This window comes from Leuciscus leuciscus, assembly GCF_965113295.1.
Source record: "Leuciscus leuciscus genome assembly, chromosome: 25".
Taxonomy (NCBI): Eukaryota; Metazoa; Chordata; class Actinopteri; order Cypriniformes; family Leuciscidae; genus Leuciscus; species Leuciscus leuciscus.
The window spans coordinates 27,436,688-27,452,908 of NC_138724.1; the positions used below are offsets into that span (position 1 = coordinate 27,436,688).

Consider the following 16,221-nt stretch of genomic DNA (forward strand, 5'->3'; position numbering starts at 1 on the left):
CTGGTGCGTTTTATTGTGCCCTGACTATCATTGATATTAAAGTCTCCAGTTATTTTAATATCCTCTTCTCTATTCTGTTCTCTCTGGTAATGCTGGATACATTATGACAGATGTGAAACACAACATAGATTTAGAGAGAGAGAGAGAGAGAGAGAGAGAGAGAGAGAGAGAGAGACCTTGTACCTTTATATAACAACAATGTTATTGTTCCCAGAAGGTCAAACTCTGATAATAATCTCAACATAATCAGCTCATATTTTTCGTCAAAACGGGATTAACCAGCAACCCACTTAATCTAATTCTGTCTGAGGTGTCTGTTTATCCATTAACTTAATTATATTTGATAGCGTCACTCTAAAAAGATTGCAAAACTAGGCTATATATTATACAGATGCAAGACAATGCAGAAGATGGTTTAAGATAATAAAAAAAATACTACTTTGATACTTTAGTCTATAATAGAGGACACCGGGGCTAGTTGTCACATAGGAAAGTTAAAGGGCCTTGAGTCAAAAGCCTGATTCGAATTGCCAAAAAGTCTCGGTTGAACTACATGTTATCATAAAAGTCAGGTTGGGGTAGGTTGTCACAGGGGATTCATACTGTATATTGTATATATATATTTTTTTTTTTTTTTTTGATGGCGAAAATGAGGCTTTGATATTTTAAGACCTTTTCCATTTGGTAATTTCCTGATGTATTATGTATGTGTATATAAGTCAACGTGTTCAATGGAAATGTTAAATGTGTAACAAATTTTGTCAAAACTTTAAAAATCATGATAAACAGGCTATTTTAATGGGAAAAGGTGTGACAACAATCCCCCCCTACCATGGTCCTCCTGAAGGATTTCCATATTCATATAGGCCTGCACTATTTGCATAGACTCCAAGGTAGCGATTTCAAAGGATCCTATAGTAATACCATGGTACTCGTCCAAAAAAAAGCATCATTATACCATGGTACTTTTGCGTGAAAACTTAAAAACATCTCAATGTTTTTAATCTAATTTAAAGGGATAGTTCACCCCAAAAAAATCTGTCATCATTCGCTCACCCTATAGTTGTTCCTAACCTGTATGAATTTCTTTCTTCTGTTGAACACAACTTAAGATATTTTAAAGAATGTTAATCAGACAGGGAAAAATAATAGGAAAAAATTAAGGGGGGGGGGGGGGGGAATACATTCTTCAAAAATATCTTCTTTTGTGTTCAACAGAAGAAATAAACTCATACAGGTTTGGAGCAACATGAGGGTGATTTTGAAGCGAACTAGCCCTTTAAGAGCTCGCGTCGCGTTCTAGTTCAACGCGTCGCGTCCGCGTTCCTCCTGCGCAAATCCCGGGATGCTGGTTGCCATGGTTTCCCGCATCACATGCGCGGCTTTCCTGTAGCCAGCAGCAGCGGGAGAGAGAAAAAAAATGCCAGCTCTTGAAATCCCAGCCATTTTTACGCCCGCGAATTAGAGGACACGGTCGGACACGGTGGGAAACACACGCAGATGGTGGAATAGCGAGAAATCCGTCGCGTTCCCTCTGACGCGTTTTGCGGGTCATTCTTCTCAGCTGACGCGGCGAAACGGGACCGACTGTTGTTGTACGTATACGCGCAAGACCGGGCCGAATTTTTTGCGCACATTTCACCGTCAGGAAATGAGTATAGAAATCCCCGAGGGCTTGACGGAGCTTCTGCAGAGCTTTACCGTGGAGGTCCTGAGGAACCAGCCGGGGGATCTGCTGGAGTTCGCGCTGCAATACTTCACGCGTCTCAAGGAGAACGAGACCCGCGGCGGCGCGTTCGGCAATGAACACAATTCAGCCTCGCGAGCGGGCAAAGCCGTCAACTTCATCGAGGAGGCCATGCAGATCGACTCTGAAAACGGAGAGGAGGATGATGATGATGAAGAATTCGTAGGTAATGACAACTAGGACCATCATTCATATCCTTTGCATGTTTAATGCATCACAACATTGTCCACACTGGCTTAACCTGTGATCTTTTGTTCAGTACTAATGCATGATCACACATCTCCTTGATGATGATGATGAAATGCATTTTCCTTTAAAAATGAGGGGTCAGCTCACTGCAGAGGGGGTTGGAACAAAGACCAGGCTTAATTGGCTTGGTTTTATCATATGAATGCTCTCATTTCCATGCTTTTCAGATGGAAGCTCTGGTTATTATTCATAAAGATGATACTAGGGCCTGTGTGCATTAAATACTTGGCATGATGTGTACAGTGCACACGGGCCCATTTTTCCTCGCATGCATGCTGATGTGTGATGATGTGTGTCATATTGGGGAATATCACTATCAATGAGGCACAAACATTTAGACTTTGGTCAAGCTGAAAGATGCTTCCTGGGTGTGGACGGATCGGATAGGCCATTACTGTGGCATCTTGAATTGAATGTTTTAAATGAACATTTGATGCACCACAAGCCATTTTTTTTTTTTATCGATCCTTTTTCTATCTTTCCTTTCAGCTCCGGTTATCAACAGATTTGTCCGGAGAGCTTCTGGTAAGTTCCTTGCAATGCAGTTCACCTGTGTATGAGTCTACAATATAGGCCTATTCAATATATATATATCACAACACAATTGGACACTAGTGCATGCATCAGAGAAATCACCTTTGCTGAAGAGCTTTCTATGAAGATTCATAATATATATTAGCGATCTGTTGTTGAAACAGATTTGGTGGTCAAGAGAGAATCTACTTATTACCAATTTGTTGAAGATATCCTGCTAATGGGACATCTTACTCTGGTTAATGAGCCTGTTTTTGTGATTTGAGTGCCGTTTGTCTTGTTATTGTTACAGTAACATGTAATTTACTTCTTTACTGCTCTCAGAGGCTAATGGTTTAATTGACTAATGGAAGATCAGCATTGTTTGCAGAACGAAAGTGTTTCAGATGCTGTGAAGTTCTGTCTCTCGTGGACCGTTCAGAGCCACAAGTGAGGACGGATGGAGAGATTTTAATGTACTGTGGTTTAAGGAAGGACTGAAATAGGAAATAAAGCCGGTTTGTAATGGGGAAGATGGGATTTTGGTGGTCGAATAATAAATGTTTTTATAATGGGTGAAAAATTACACTCATTCCTTATAATGATGTGATAAATAGATGGATGGATGGATGGATAGACAGACATTTAACGATAGATAGATAGATAGATAGATAGATAGATAGATAGATAGATAGATAGATAGATAGATAGATGGATGGATGGATAGACATTCAACATGATAGATAGATAGATAGATAGATAGATAGATAGATAGATAGATAGATAGATAGATAGATGGATGGATGGATGGATAGACATTCAACATGATTGATAGATAGATAGATAGATAGATAGATAGATAGATAGATAGATAGATAGATAGATAGATAGATGGATGGACAGACATTCAACATGACTGATAGATAGATAGATAGATAGATAGATAGATAGATAGATAGATAGATAGATAGATAGATAGATAGATAGATAGATAGATGGATGGATGGACAGACATTCAACATGACTGATAGATAGATAGATAGATAGATAGATAGATAGATAGATAGATAGATAGATAGATAGATAGATAGATAGATAGATAGATAGATAGATGGATGGATGGATGGATGGATGGATGGATAGACAGACATTCAACATGATTGATAGATAGATAGATAGATGGATGGATGGATAGACATTCAACATGATTGATAGATAGATAGATAGATAGATAGATAGATAGATAGATAGATAGATAGATAGATAGATAGATAGATAGATAGATAGATAGATAGATAGATGGATGGATGGATGGATGGATGGATAGACATTCAACATGATAGATAGATAGATAGATAGATGGATGGATGGAAGGATGGATGGATGGATGGATAGATGGATGGATAGACATTCAACATGATAGATAGATAGATAGATAGATAGATAGAAAGATAGAAAGATGGATAGACAGACATTCAACATGATAGATAGATAGATAGATAGATAGATAGATAGATAGATAGATAGATAGATAGATAGATGATAGATAGCACTTTACTGTAATGGAAAATGGTTTCTATAAAGCTAAATCTAGTTCTGTTATTTGTAACAATTAATCAGGAGAGTCTCGAAGTGTTGAGCTGTTCCCGTCTGGTTTATTTCATGCCAGGTTTTTAATAGAATAGCATGAGCTCTGTTCTCTTTCTGTGACTGAAAACAGCTCAGATCTGACCAGATGTGGTCAAGAATGACGTGAAATTAAGACTTTACAGCACTGTTCAAAAGTTTGGGGTCATTCAGATATTTTTTGAATGAAAGTAACACTTTTATTCAGCAATGACGCATTAAATTGATCAAAAGTGACAGTAAAGACACATATAATGTTACAAAATATTTATATTTCAAATAAATGCTGTTCTTTTGAACTTTCTATTCATCAAAGAATCCTGATTTTTTTTTATCAAAGTTTACTCTAAAATATGAAGCAGCAAAACTGTTTATAATTGATAATAATCATAAATGTTTCTTGACCAGCAAATCATCATATCAGAATGATTTCTGAAGGATCATGTGACACTGAAGACTGGAGTAATGATGCTGAAAATTCAGCTTTGATCACAGGAATAAATTACATTTTAAAATATATTAAAATAGAAAACAGTTATTTTAAATTATAATAATATTTCACTGTTTTTACTGTATTTTGATCAAATAAATGCAGCCTTGGTGAGCAGAAGAGAAGAACTTTTGAGCGGTGTATGATCTTATAGAGAACAAACCAAGACTGCAAAGTACCAATATTAAGGCAAAACACTGAACATGTGACCAATATGTCTGTGATTTTCTTGTGCATCTGGTGAGCTGAGTCATCTAAAACCTACTTGAAATTAGACCAAACATTGGAAAATAGGCCCTGGATTGATGTACACAATAGCCTGGGAGATCTAGAGATGATCAGTCTAGATGGTTCTTGTAGGGTTCCTGGCCCTGAAACTTTAGTATCGATCTAGACGCTGGAGTTCCTGGTCTTGTCTTCTCTGTGTTGGTATTTATAGTAGGAATACTGGAGGCGCGTGGGAGAGGAGAGCAGACGATCCTCTCATCTCTCGCTACATGTGTAACAGCACTATCAAACTTTTCTTAAATATAAAGCTTCTTTATTGGCATTGATGGTCCCATGAAGAACCTTTGCACTCTTTATTGTGGGAAAAGATTCTTAAATTATTAGTTTAGATTTAGAATGACTGCGAAACCTTTATTTTTAGTTCATTTACTCGCCCTCATGCCGTTCCAAAAGCCATGTGACCTTCTTTCATCTGTGGAACGTGAAAGGCGATGTTTAGCAGAACATCTGATCTTCTGCTTTCAATACAGTGAAATAAAAAAATCATTTTAAGTACAATTAAAGTATTTAATACAACTCATGCGCTATATTGAATTAGTTTTTATTATATTTTTTATTTTAGTATTTTTAAGTGCTTTTAGTTTTTTTTTAATATTACTATTAAGGTTTAATTTATTTTTATTTCAGTTTTATTTTTAATTTTTTAGTAATTTTGTTATGTGTTTTTGTCATTTTTCTTAATATTATTATTATTTCTTTTTAAATCTTACTGTTTAGGTTTACTTTTCTTATTCCCAGGGTTCCTTCACATTTCCCATATCAAAATTCCATACTTTTCCAGAGTCAAATTTCCAGACTTTTCTGTGGATTTTTCAGACCATATTTAACATCTGATGAATGGTTTTAAAATCCAGCTGTTATCATGCATGTTACATTCTGACTATGAATATTATGTTCATCATAGTTCATAATGATGTTCATAATATTACTATTATAGCTGGGTTCTGTAGCTCATAAAAACATTGACAAATTTTTTACAAATCTCACATTTAATTTCTTTGTGATTAATTGAAATTTACTGGCAAATTCTGAGTGAAAATAGTATTAAAAAAAATTCCCGTTGTACTCCGTTTTTCTTTTTTCCATACTTATGAGGGACATGGACATTACAAAAGTCCAGACTTTTCCCATTCTGAGTAGAAGCCCTGTATTTCAGTTAAGCATTTCTAATTTTAGATTTTGCTTTTGCTATCTGGACTTTTATTTTGAAGTGTATTTTCTGTTTAGTTCTTGTTTTGCTTTGTTTCTATAGTTACCCTTGTTTGTTGCCAAAGTGATTGATTACCCTCACCTGTTCCTAGTTAGCCTCTCGTTATCCTGTGTTTTTATACCCAGTGTTTCCCTTGTTCAATGTCTGGAGTTCTGTAACGCGTGATGTTTCAGAGAAGACAGTAGGATCCAATTCCAATATTAAAAGTTTATTAAAGGTGCTCTAAGCGATGCTGGGTGACGTCACTTCTTGTTGACGTTCAAAGTATTGTCCATCAAAACGGAGGTTATCTCGACCCTCCCTCCTCCTCATCCCGTCCCCTCCCCCTCCCTTCCGTGCTTCCTAAAACAGTCATGAACCATTTAGAAAAACAAACTGGATTTACTCGCCCTTCCAGCAAAAACAGAGCCACCTGAATGTCGGATTGGAAGCCCTTCTGCCGGCGGAGTTCTCGCCACCTTTTGAACGCTTTTCCGATGTAAATTCGGGACTTCGTGTTCCTTCTCCTTTTCCCTATTCTTTGTTATTTGTTCATCGGAACGTCGTCTCTTTGGTCGTGTGTCGGCCATATCAAAATTCTCAAGAATATACAATTTTAACGTTAGTCGTTGTTAGGACATCTCTCCTCTAGCTAACTTCCCTCTTCATGCTTCTCTCTCCTCCACTCCACACACCCCCCTTCATGTGCACGTGCACTAACCCCCCAACCCCACCCCCAAATCATTCTTGTCGGTGATTGGCTGGAACACTGTTATGTTTCGTGGTCCAGGCTGGGCCAGTTTGTTTTTCTTGCCGTTTGATGAGCCTGCACTGTCTACAGAGACCGCACTTTTTTACAGTGTGTTCAGGGGACAGGCAGCTAGCGGATAGTGAGGAGATGTTTGCTGGATGTGACAAAAACATTTTTGGCCTAATAAACGTGTGACATCGCTTAGAGCACCTTTAACAAAATAACACAATTAAATCCAGGCTAAGGTGAAAAAGCAGGAGCAGGTGGAAACAGAACTGAAAACATTGGGATATAAAACCACAGGATAACCAGATGCTGCTAACTAGGAACAGGTGAGGGTAATCAATCACTATGGCAAAAAACAAGGGAAATCTATATATTCAACACTGGGACCAGAAAATACACTTCAAAATAAAAGTCCTAATAGCAAAAACAAGAAACACAAAACCAGGGAACATGCAACAGTGGGAAATGTACATTATCCTCTAAAAACCTTCTCTTAAAAGCTTGGACAATCTGCTAAACATCTCCTTTTGTGTTTGACTAAAGAAAGTCATTAAGCTTCAGAACGATATAAGGATGAGAAAATGATGCCTTTATTTTCTAGGTGTTTTAAACCATGTAAACAATCCAATAAACCAATTAAAGCAGACATTAAGATTAATTTCTTCATTAAATTGGTTGTTTCTATTTTAACAGGTTGCACACAGTGTTTTAATTGCGCAGTAATGCGTTGTCTAGACAGGTCGTTTTAATCCTGCTTCCGATTTCCTGCATTTATTCCTCTCTGGACAGTTTGTGCGGAGGCGTACAACCCTGATGAGGAGGATGAAGAGGAGAGAGAACCCAGGGTGAGTGGCCTCTCGAAACAGGCTATTGAAATGAGAGATTTTCCTCTTTTATGCATTTCTGTGGCATCTGCTGCCCAGTATCCCACAATGCTTTGCTGTGCACTTCAGGTCACTTACCCCAAAACAGATGAGCAGAGACAGAGACTACAGGAAGCCTGCAAAGACATCCTTCTGTTCAAAAATCTGGACCAGGTAAGATGATGAACACTTCATAAGATGATAAGACGCCATTTTCTTCAATTTGACAACATGTTTGGGTGAATTTGTTGTCAGACAGACACTAAGATTAACATGGATGGGTTGTTGCTTAGTTACTTCTAGAAAAAAATAGCTAAAATATTCAAAGATTGATATAAAAAAATGAAGATTGCCATAAAAACAAATGTGACTCATTATGTGTGTTGAAGGAAATAAAATAACTAAAAATGTGTTTTTTTTATTTAATGAAATATTTATGTTTATTATTTCAGTTTTAGTTTTTTATTATTTCCTGTTAGTCATTTCAATGCCTCAACTTAAATTAGTTTTTTCCAGTTAGTTTCCAAGGCAACATTAAAAAAATGTTCATCTAATATTTATATTTGATTTGATTTCAGCTTTATTTCAATTAACAAAAAACATTTTGAATAGTTTTAGTGTTAGGGAACCATAATAACCCTGTTCCAAATATGACATCATTTTTTATTAATAGTTTAATTCATTTAAATGTTTTTAATTTTAATAAAAAAATGTAAAAAGAGTTAAGTAAGTTTTAAGTTTCAGTAATTTTTTTTACATGTCTATATAGTTTTTATTAATATTAATTTCAGTTTTAGTTATTTTAGTGGTTTAAGTTAAAATAAAATTGATTAATCGAATCTAATATAAAAGTTTGTAAATATATATATATATACAGTCACACACACACACAATAATAAATAAATAAATATATATATATATATATATATATATATATATATATATATATATATATATATATACACACACACAAATTTTTATGTTAGATGCGATTAATCACGATTTGACAGCACTGGTTTTTAAAAATATTTTATTTCATTTCATGTTTATTTTATTTCAAGTAACAAAATGTTTTTATGGTTTTCGGAACAAACCCAAATACATGTAGTTATTCACCTGAAATCTGTGAAATATCTCCTTTTATATATGATGGAAGAAATAACGATGCCAGAAGAGTCCATTAGGCTCCCTTTAACACAAGAAAGGCTCATATATGTCTGCTCTCTGAATGAACAGGAGCAGATATCCCAAGTCTTGGATGCCATGTTTGAGAAGGTAGTGGTGATAGGAGAGCACATCATTGATCAGGATGACGATGGCGACAACTTTTACGTCATTGAGAGGTAAACTGGGTTCATCTCTGCATTATAATGCTGGAGTTTAAACCTGTCAGACATCGATATCTTGTGTTCGTCATACAGGGGCATGTTTGACATCGAGCTGAAAGCAGAGGGCACCACGCGGGTGGTGGGATCTTATGACAACCGTGGGAGTTTTGGAGAGCTGGCCCTCATGTACAACACGCCAAGGGCCGCCACCATCATCGCTACCTCACCTGGAGCCCTGTGGTGCCTCGTGAGTGATTCCTGTCATCACCCGTCCAAAGCCGCCTGACATGGTCTAATAAATATTCAGTGGCGTGCAGTTACAGTACATCACTTTCTAAGTGCTCAGATTGGTTTCAAAGTTGCTTATTAGCATGCATATTACTAGGATATTGGCTGTTTATTAGTACTTAAAAAGCACATATTAATGCCTTATTCCTACATCCTTAATCCTACCAATATCACTTATCAACTTCCTTACTATTAATAAGCAGTAATTAGGAGTTTATTGAGACAAAAGTCGTAGTTAATAGTTAGTGAGAATTGGACCCTAAACTAAAGTGTGACCTTTATGGAATATTGCCGTATTCATTATCATTTTTTATCCGTGCACATTTTTATTTATTCATGTAATCTCTGAACAAAATAACTTCCCCTCCCTCTTGCAGCTCTTCTCTTCTCTGATGACGAGGGCGGGGCAACCTGTCACTCACATGAGATCCACCAATAGCAAACCACAACCATCCAATCAATTCCCCACAAGCCCCGCCTCTACATTCGTTCTTGTTCCAGAAGCCGTCACGATAGAGAAGAGAAGGCTATCGCTAATTCCGTTTCATGTCGACTTTAAGCAATTTTACAGTAAAATCACATGCTAAATGCCTTGTTTTCTTCTCCAAGAGCATTTCATGTGTGCGTTTTGTTAGAGCGCCCTCTGCTTTTCATAGCAAGTATTGAAATTACAGGACTATCCACCTTTTTCCTAACAAGCCAACTGCGTTTTTGATTATGGGAGGCATTTCCAGTTTGAGGAAGTTCCACTCAAAAAGACTAAAACAAATCATTTAAAATCATAAGGTTGCGCTACAAATAATCCTTGTTTTGTCAGGAGAATATCGTAACGCTTGGTGTTTTAATGGGACATGCTATAACAAGAATATCTATGGCAAGATATATTACAGAGTTAATCATGGTCTGTGGTAGTAATTTTGTTAATGCTTTTACACTTTTAAATGTCCTTTTAATGTTCAACGGTTGAAAAGTGAGAAGAAAAATGTCATCTCATTGTCCCATTTTTGAAAATGCTTATTATTGCATTCATTGTTTACAATTTACCAAAAGGAAAGTTACTCCCTAATTTGTGCAAAGGATAAAGACTCAATCCCTCTTTTCTCTGCCTTTGGTTGTTTTCCTGGAGTGTAATATATTGTTTTGTATTTTTCTTTGTTTAAATGCCTCTAGGATCGATTGACATTCAGAAGGATCATCTTAAAGAACAACGCCAAGAAAAGAAAAACGTACGAGGCTTTCATCGGAACCCTTCCTCTGCTCACGTCACTGGAGGTTTGAACACACACACACACACACACACACACACACACTTTACTTCTGCACGTGCAGTCCTCTTGTTGATTTCATGAATAAACGTGTCTCTTGTTTTTAGGTTTCAGAGAGAATGAAGGTTGTTGATGTCTTGTCGACCAAAGTGTACAATAGTGGGGAACAGATCATTGCTCAGGTTAGTGTGACAGAACTAATAAAGAAAATATTTTGACCAATTATTGCGGGTTCCCACAGTCATGGAAAACCTGGATTTTTTATCATGCACATTTATTTTTCTGTTTAATTTCTGCATTTATGCTTGCCACTAAAATATTTAAAGAGATTTGAGTACAAGTTATGAGTTCAGCGTGTATAAAATGATTTTTAACAATTGGAAAAATCGTGAAAAAATGGCTCAACCAATCAGATTTGAGTGATATGCTATACACTTCCGTTCATTTGTTTGGGCTCAGTACGATTTTTTTTATGCGAAATTAATACTTTTATTCAGCAAGGACGCATTAAATTGATCAAAAGTTACAGTAAAGGCATTTATAATGTTATTTATAATGTTTAATGCATCTTTCTATTCATCAAAGAATCCTGAAAATATGTATTGCAGTTTTCACAAATATATTAAGCAGCACAACTGTTTTCAACATTGATAATAATCAGAAATGTTTCTCGAGCATCAAATCATCATATTTAATGATTTCTGAAGGATCATGTGACACTGAAGACTGGAGTAATGATGCTGAAAATTCAGCTCTGCATCACAGGAATAAATTACATTTTACAAATATACCAACATACAAAACAGTTGTAATAATATTTCACAATATTTCATTTTTTTACTGTATTTTTGATCAAATAAATGCAGCCTTGGTGCGTCATATTAAAAAAATAAAAAAAAAGTAAAAATTTTACAGACCCCAAACTTTTAAACGTGTATCTGCAGTGCTTAGTGGTTATCCTTGTTTTCACAGGGTGATTTGGCAAACAGTTTCTACATCGTAGAGTCAGGACACGTTAGGATCACTATGAAAAGGAGCAAGGTGAGGCAAAAACGTGTTTTAACAAAGAATCACTGTTTACAGCACATTTTAGTTCATTATGCATCTTAATAAACCAATGTGCCTTTCAGCTTTAAAAGGTTCACATGCATTACATTCCGGTGTCATTACCTCTCTTCTAGTCAAAAAACGATGCTGAAGACGAGGAGGTGGAAATCGCCACATGCTCCAGAGGGCAGTATTTTGGGGAGTTGGCGCTCGTCACCAACAAGCCACGGGCGGCTTCTGCATATGCCATGGACAACGTCAAATGCTTAGGTAATGAATTATAATTACACATTCAATGGTCACTTTATAAGGTACACCTGTTCAACTGCTCGGTAATACAAAGATCAGCCAATCACATGGCAGCAACTCAATGCATTTAGACATGCAGACACGATCAAGACGATCTGCTGAAGTTCAAACTGATCATCAGAATGAGGAAGAAAGTGATTTTGAATGTGTCATGGTTGTTGGTGCCAGACGGGCTGGTCTGAGTATTTCAGAAACTGCTGATCTACTGGGATTCAGAGTAGGAACAGAGGAAATATCCAGTGAGCTTCAGTTCTGTGGGAGAAAATGCCTTGTTGATGTGAGAGGTCTGAGGAGAATGACCAGACTGGTTCAGCTGATAGAAAGGCAACAGTAACTCAAATAAGCACTCGATACAACAGAGATCTTCAGAAGAGCATCTCTGAGCACTCAACACCTCGAACACTGAAGCAGAAGAGCATCTCTGAGCACTCAACACCTCGAACACTGAAGCAGAAGAGCATCTCTGAACACTCAACACCTCGAACACTGAAGCAGAAGAGCATCTCTGAACACTCAACACCTCGAACACTGAAGCAGAAGAGCATCTCTGAACACAGAAGAGCATCTCTGAACACTCAACACCTCGAACACTGAAGCAGAAGAGCATCTCTGAACACAGAAGAGCATCTCTGAACACTCAACACCTCGAACATTGAAGCAGAAGAGCATCTCTGAACACAGAAGAGCATCTCTGAACACTCAACACCTCGAACATTGAAGCAGAAGAGCATCTCTGAAACCAGAAGAGCATCTCTGAACACTCAACACCTCGAACATTGAAGCAGAAGAGCATCTCTGAAACCAGAAGAGCATCTCTGATAACTCAACACCTCGAACATTGAAGCAGAAGAGCATCTCTGAACACAGATGAGTCTCCATTTTTGCTTCAACATTCAGATGGTAATTTGGCATAAGTAACATGAGAGCAATGGTCCATCCTGCCTTGTATGAGTGGTCCAGGCTGCTGGCGCTGTAATGGTATTTTCTTGGCACACTTTGGGCCTTTAGTGTCAATTGGACATCGTTTAAACGCCACAGCCGACCCGAGTGTTGTTTCTGACCATCTCCATCCCTTTAAGACCACAGTGTTTTCATCTTCTGATATCTACTTCCAGCAGGAGAACACACATGTCATAAAGCTCAAATCATCTCAGACTGGTTTCTTGAACATGACAGGGAGTTCTCTAAACTCAAACGTCCTCCACAGTGACCAGATCTCAATCTAATAGAGCAGTTTTGGGATGTGCTGGAACAGGAGATTCACATCATGGATGTGCAGCGACTGCGTGATGCGATCCTGTCAATATGGACCAGAATCTCTAAGGAATGTTTCCAGCATCTACAGTACGCCACAAAGAAAAGGGGGTCCAACCCGGTAATAGCAAGGTGTACCTAATAAAGTGGCCGGTAAGTATAAATCATATGACATAACGTATGTATCGCATCTGCACATGAGGTCATTCACCTTGTGTTTTACAGTAATGGACGTGCAGGCGTTTGAGAGGTTATTAGGCCCCTGCATGGACATCATGAAACGGAACATTGCGAATTACGAAGAGCAGCTGATCACGCTTTTCGGGAGTCACATGGCAATAGAGGAGCAGAATGCATGAAATCAGTTAATCAATAAACATCGCAAACTTTAAATGCAACATGAAATGATGAGAAAATGGTAAGTAGAGGGCCGTCATCATGGTCAAGAAATCGTGTTAACATACTGTAGGTCATAAGCTTGAAGTTATTGTTTTGCATTCACAGATGTGAAACTCCGGTGTGTGTCAATGATCATGATTTTTTAGATGTGAAAAGCCAAATGTGAGCATTTTCCTCCAGGGTACATGAGGGTTACAGGGGTTTCCTCACGCGTTTTTCGGTTTGGGGATTTGGTACTGGTGTGTTTATTCGAATCTTTCTAATTTTTTAAACATGGTTTGTGTTTCTTTCATGTTACCGATGCTGCATCTTTTACAGTGACGTCCACATAAAGACCGAATTGTTGCCATATACAGCACAGTGATATGTTAATTTATTCTTTTAAAGCTAAACTTCTGCATTTTGAAATCTACAGGTTGTCAGTGTTTTCAGTGTTATGTAAGTCATTTTTACTGTAAGCCATTTTTGACTAAATTAATGAATGAATTCAGCAACTGAGCTCTGTCCACTTGCTTCATGAACTGCATTTTGATGACACCTGTTACAGAAAAAGGAAACAATTATGGACTGTTCACGCCAAGAGTTTAAAGTGCCCCATAATGCTTTTTTGAATATTAGCTTTCATGCAGTGTGTAATATAGCTGCTTGTGAATTTAAAAGGTCTGCACAATTTTAAAGATCAAGTGCACACAAACTATGTGGATTCTGAACTTCTGAAATGAGTTATCAGTATCTCAAGTAACAGCGTAACAAATTTGCATATTGCCAGTCTATGCTCTTCATTGGCTGCCCTCGAACAACGTCAACTTTGCCCCGCCCTCAAACACTAGTTGTGGCTGAGACTGAAAGAGTTTGGTTTGTTTGTTGATATGTCGAGAAGACGCTGTTTTCCACTTTAATACACTTCAAAAAGGATGAGACTCGCTGTGGAATTGATACGTAAAACGGACGCCGTTGTTACTGTTTGAATCACTGTGTATCAAGGAAGCCTCCGGAGCTGAAATTCAGATATGGTAATAGGTGTTTCGTTTCCAACATGCGCCAGCCAATCACAACAGACTGGGCCGTCTGACCAATCAGAGCAGAGTAGACTCGCAGAAAGGCGGGGTTAGAGAGACTGAATCTTCGAACTAACCGTTTCAGACTCTTTGAGAAATTAGTATATATAATGAGAAAAAGTGTTTTTTAATAGCATAATAGGGCACTTTAAAGTCAACATAAAAAGTCACATAAGCATAAATACTTAGTGTACATTAATCAACAACAAAAAAAGTTTGTACATAAAAAAAATTCTCAATGCCTATGAAACATTTGTCTTCAGCTGATGTCACAAATGTATTCTGGTATGGATGTTTTTTCACCATCCAATCAATTCTGTCGGATAAAATCAGGCCCCACCCATTTTTTTTCTTGTTGAATATCCTATTTAACTGTAAAATGGTCTGCGAACTGTTTCATGCTGACTTTAATGCTCGATTTTCATTACACTCCCATGAGTTCGTATCCGATCAGACTGATTGAGAATACAATATGAGAAGAGGACATAGAGATGCACAGACTCAAATTACATGAAGAAATGAAAATGCATTTTGAATATTATTGCACTTTGATGCCAGTGTCATGACAGCTCTACTGTACATGTTTTCAATTCCTTATTTTTGCACAGTCTTTTAGGGAAGCTCCTCATCGTCACGTATAAATAGTAGATATAGACATTGTGTAGCTTTACTTTTAAAATGGTGTAGCAGATTTTTATGATTTGTTCACATCTTCAGTGCTTTTATTTTGTTTTTTAATACTTCACGTTGAATTTAGATCGACATGCACAAATAGTATGTTCACATTTGTTTTCTAGAAGCTCAAAAACGTACCAATGACATTTGCTTTATCTGAATGATTCCTCGTTTTTTTTTCCTGTGCATATTTGTGAGTTTCTTTCTTTCTGTGTTTCTTTTGTTTTTGGAAGCTTTTGGCATTTTGATAATGTTCTTCAGAGCACTTGCTTTATTGTTCATTTCTGCAGTATTTGGACACTGTTTTTCTCTATCTCTCGATGTATGAGAAGTTCGTCCTTGTTGATTGGATCTTTTTACTTCACAGCAAGTCATAAGCATTACTAGTATCCATTTCTTCCTAAAGCATTACTGAAGATTCATTACTGTCTACCTCTAATATAAACAGCTTAGCCATCATCATCATCATCATCACCTCTTCCCATGTAGATCCCCACAGGTTTGTCTCTTGGTAAACTAACCTGTAATGAATCCCTAAACCATATCTGTGTGTCAGTGTAACTTTACACAATTTCTACCCTGTTCATTGGGGGGGGGAAAGACTTTTAATTGCTGATCAGTGCTCATTTCTGTACCATTTCTGTGAATTTCTGCCGCATATAATTGAGAAGTCGCTAATGCTTTTTATGTCCTGAAAAATGGATCAAAGGTCTACAGTCTCTTGGTGCAAGAGAACCCAGTATTATAACGTCAGTTATATTTGACTTTCCATTCAAATAAAGAACAATTTTGTATTTAAATCATGTTGTGATTATTACAGCTAAATTGTAAGACTGTGAGCATTTTACTCCTATGCTGAAATTATTTATTTTCACT

The 16,221-nt window shown here is 37.1% G+C and overlaps 1 protein-coding gene across 1 annotated transcript; it reads left to right on the top strand.

Moving 5' to 3' along the window:
• The first annotated feature begins 1,224 nt into the window (after positions 1-1,224).
• Positions 1,225-16,145, top strand: prkar2b (protein kinase cAMP-dependent type II regulatory subunit beta). The gene is made up of 11 exons (XM_082159230.1): positions 1,225-1,913; positions 2,486-2,521; positions 7,649-7,704; positions 7,813-7,896; positions 8,959-9,065; positions 9,144-9,297; positions 10,509-10,610; positions 10,711-10,785; positions 11,576-11,644; positions 11,785-11,920; positions 13,439-16,145. Exons 1-11 carry the CDS (start codon positions 1,652-1,654, stop codon positions 13,570-13,572), a joined length of 1,215 nt encoding a protein of 404 aa, XP_082015356.1. The 5' UTR covers positions 1,225-1,651; the 3' UTR covers positions 13,573-16,145.
• Positions 16,146-16,221: the final 76 nt, after the last annotated feature.

Excerpts from the sequence above, each read along its gene's own strand:
- prkar2b (XM_082159230.1), top strand. The coding sequence starts at position 1,652 with ATGAGTATAGAAATCCCCGAGGGCTTGACGGAGCTTCTGCAGAGCTTT. Across the intron at positions 10,611-10,710 it reads CTCTGCTCACGTCACTGGAG|GTTTCAGAGAGAATGAAGGT; the intron begins GTTTGAACACAC and ends TCTTGTTTTTAG. Across the intron at positions 11,921-13,438 it reads GGACAACGTCAAATGCTTAG|TAATGGACGTGCAGGCGTTT; the intron begins GTAATGAATTAT and ends TGTGTTTTACAG.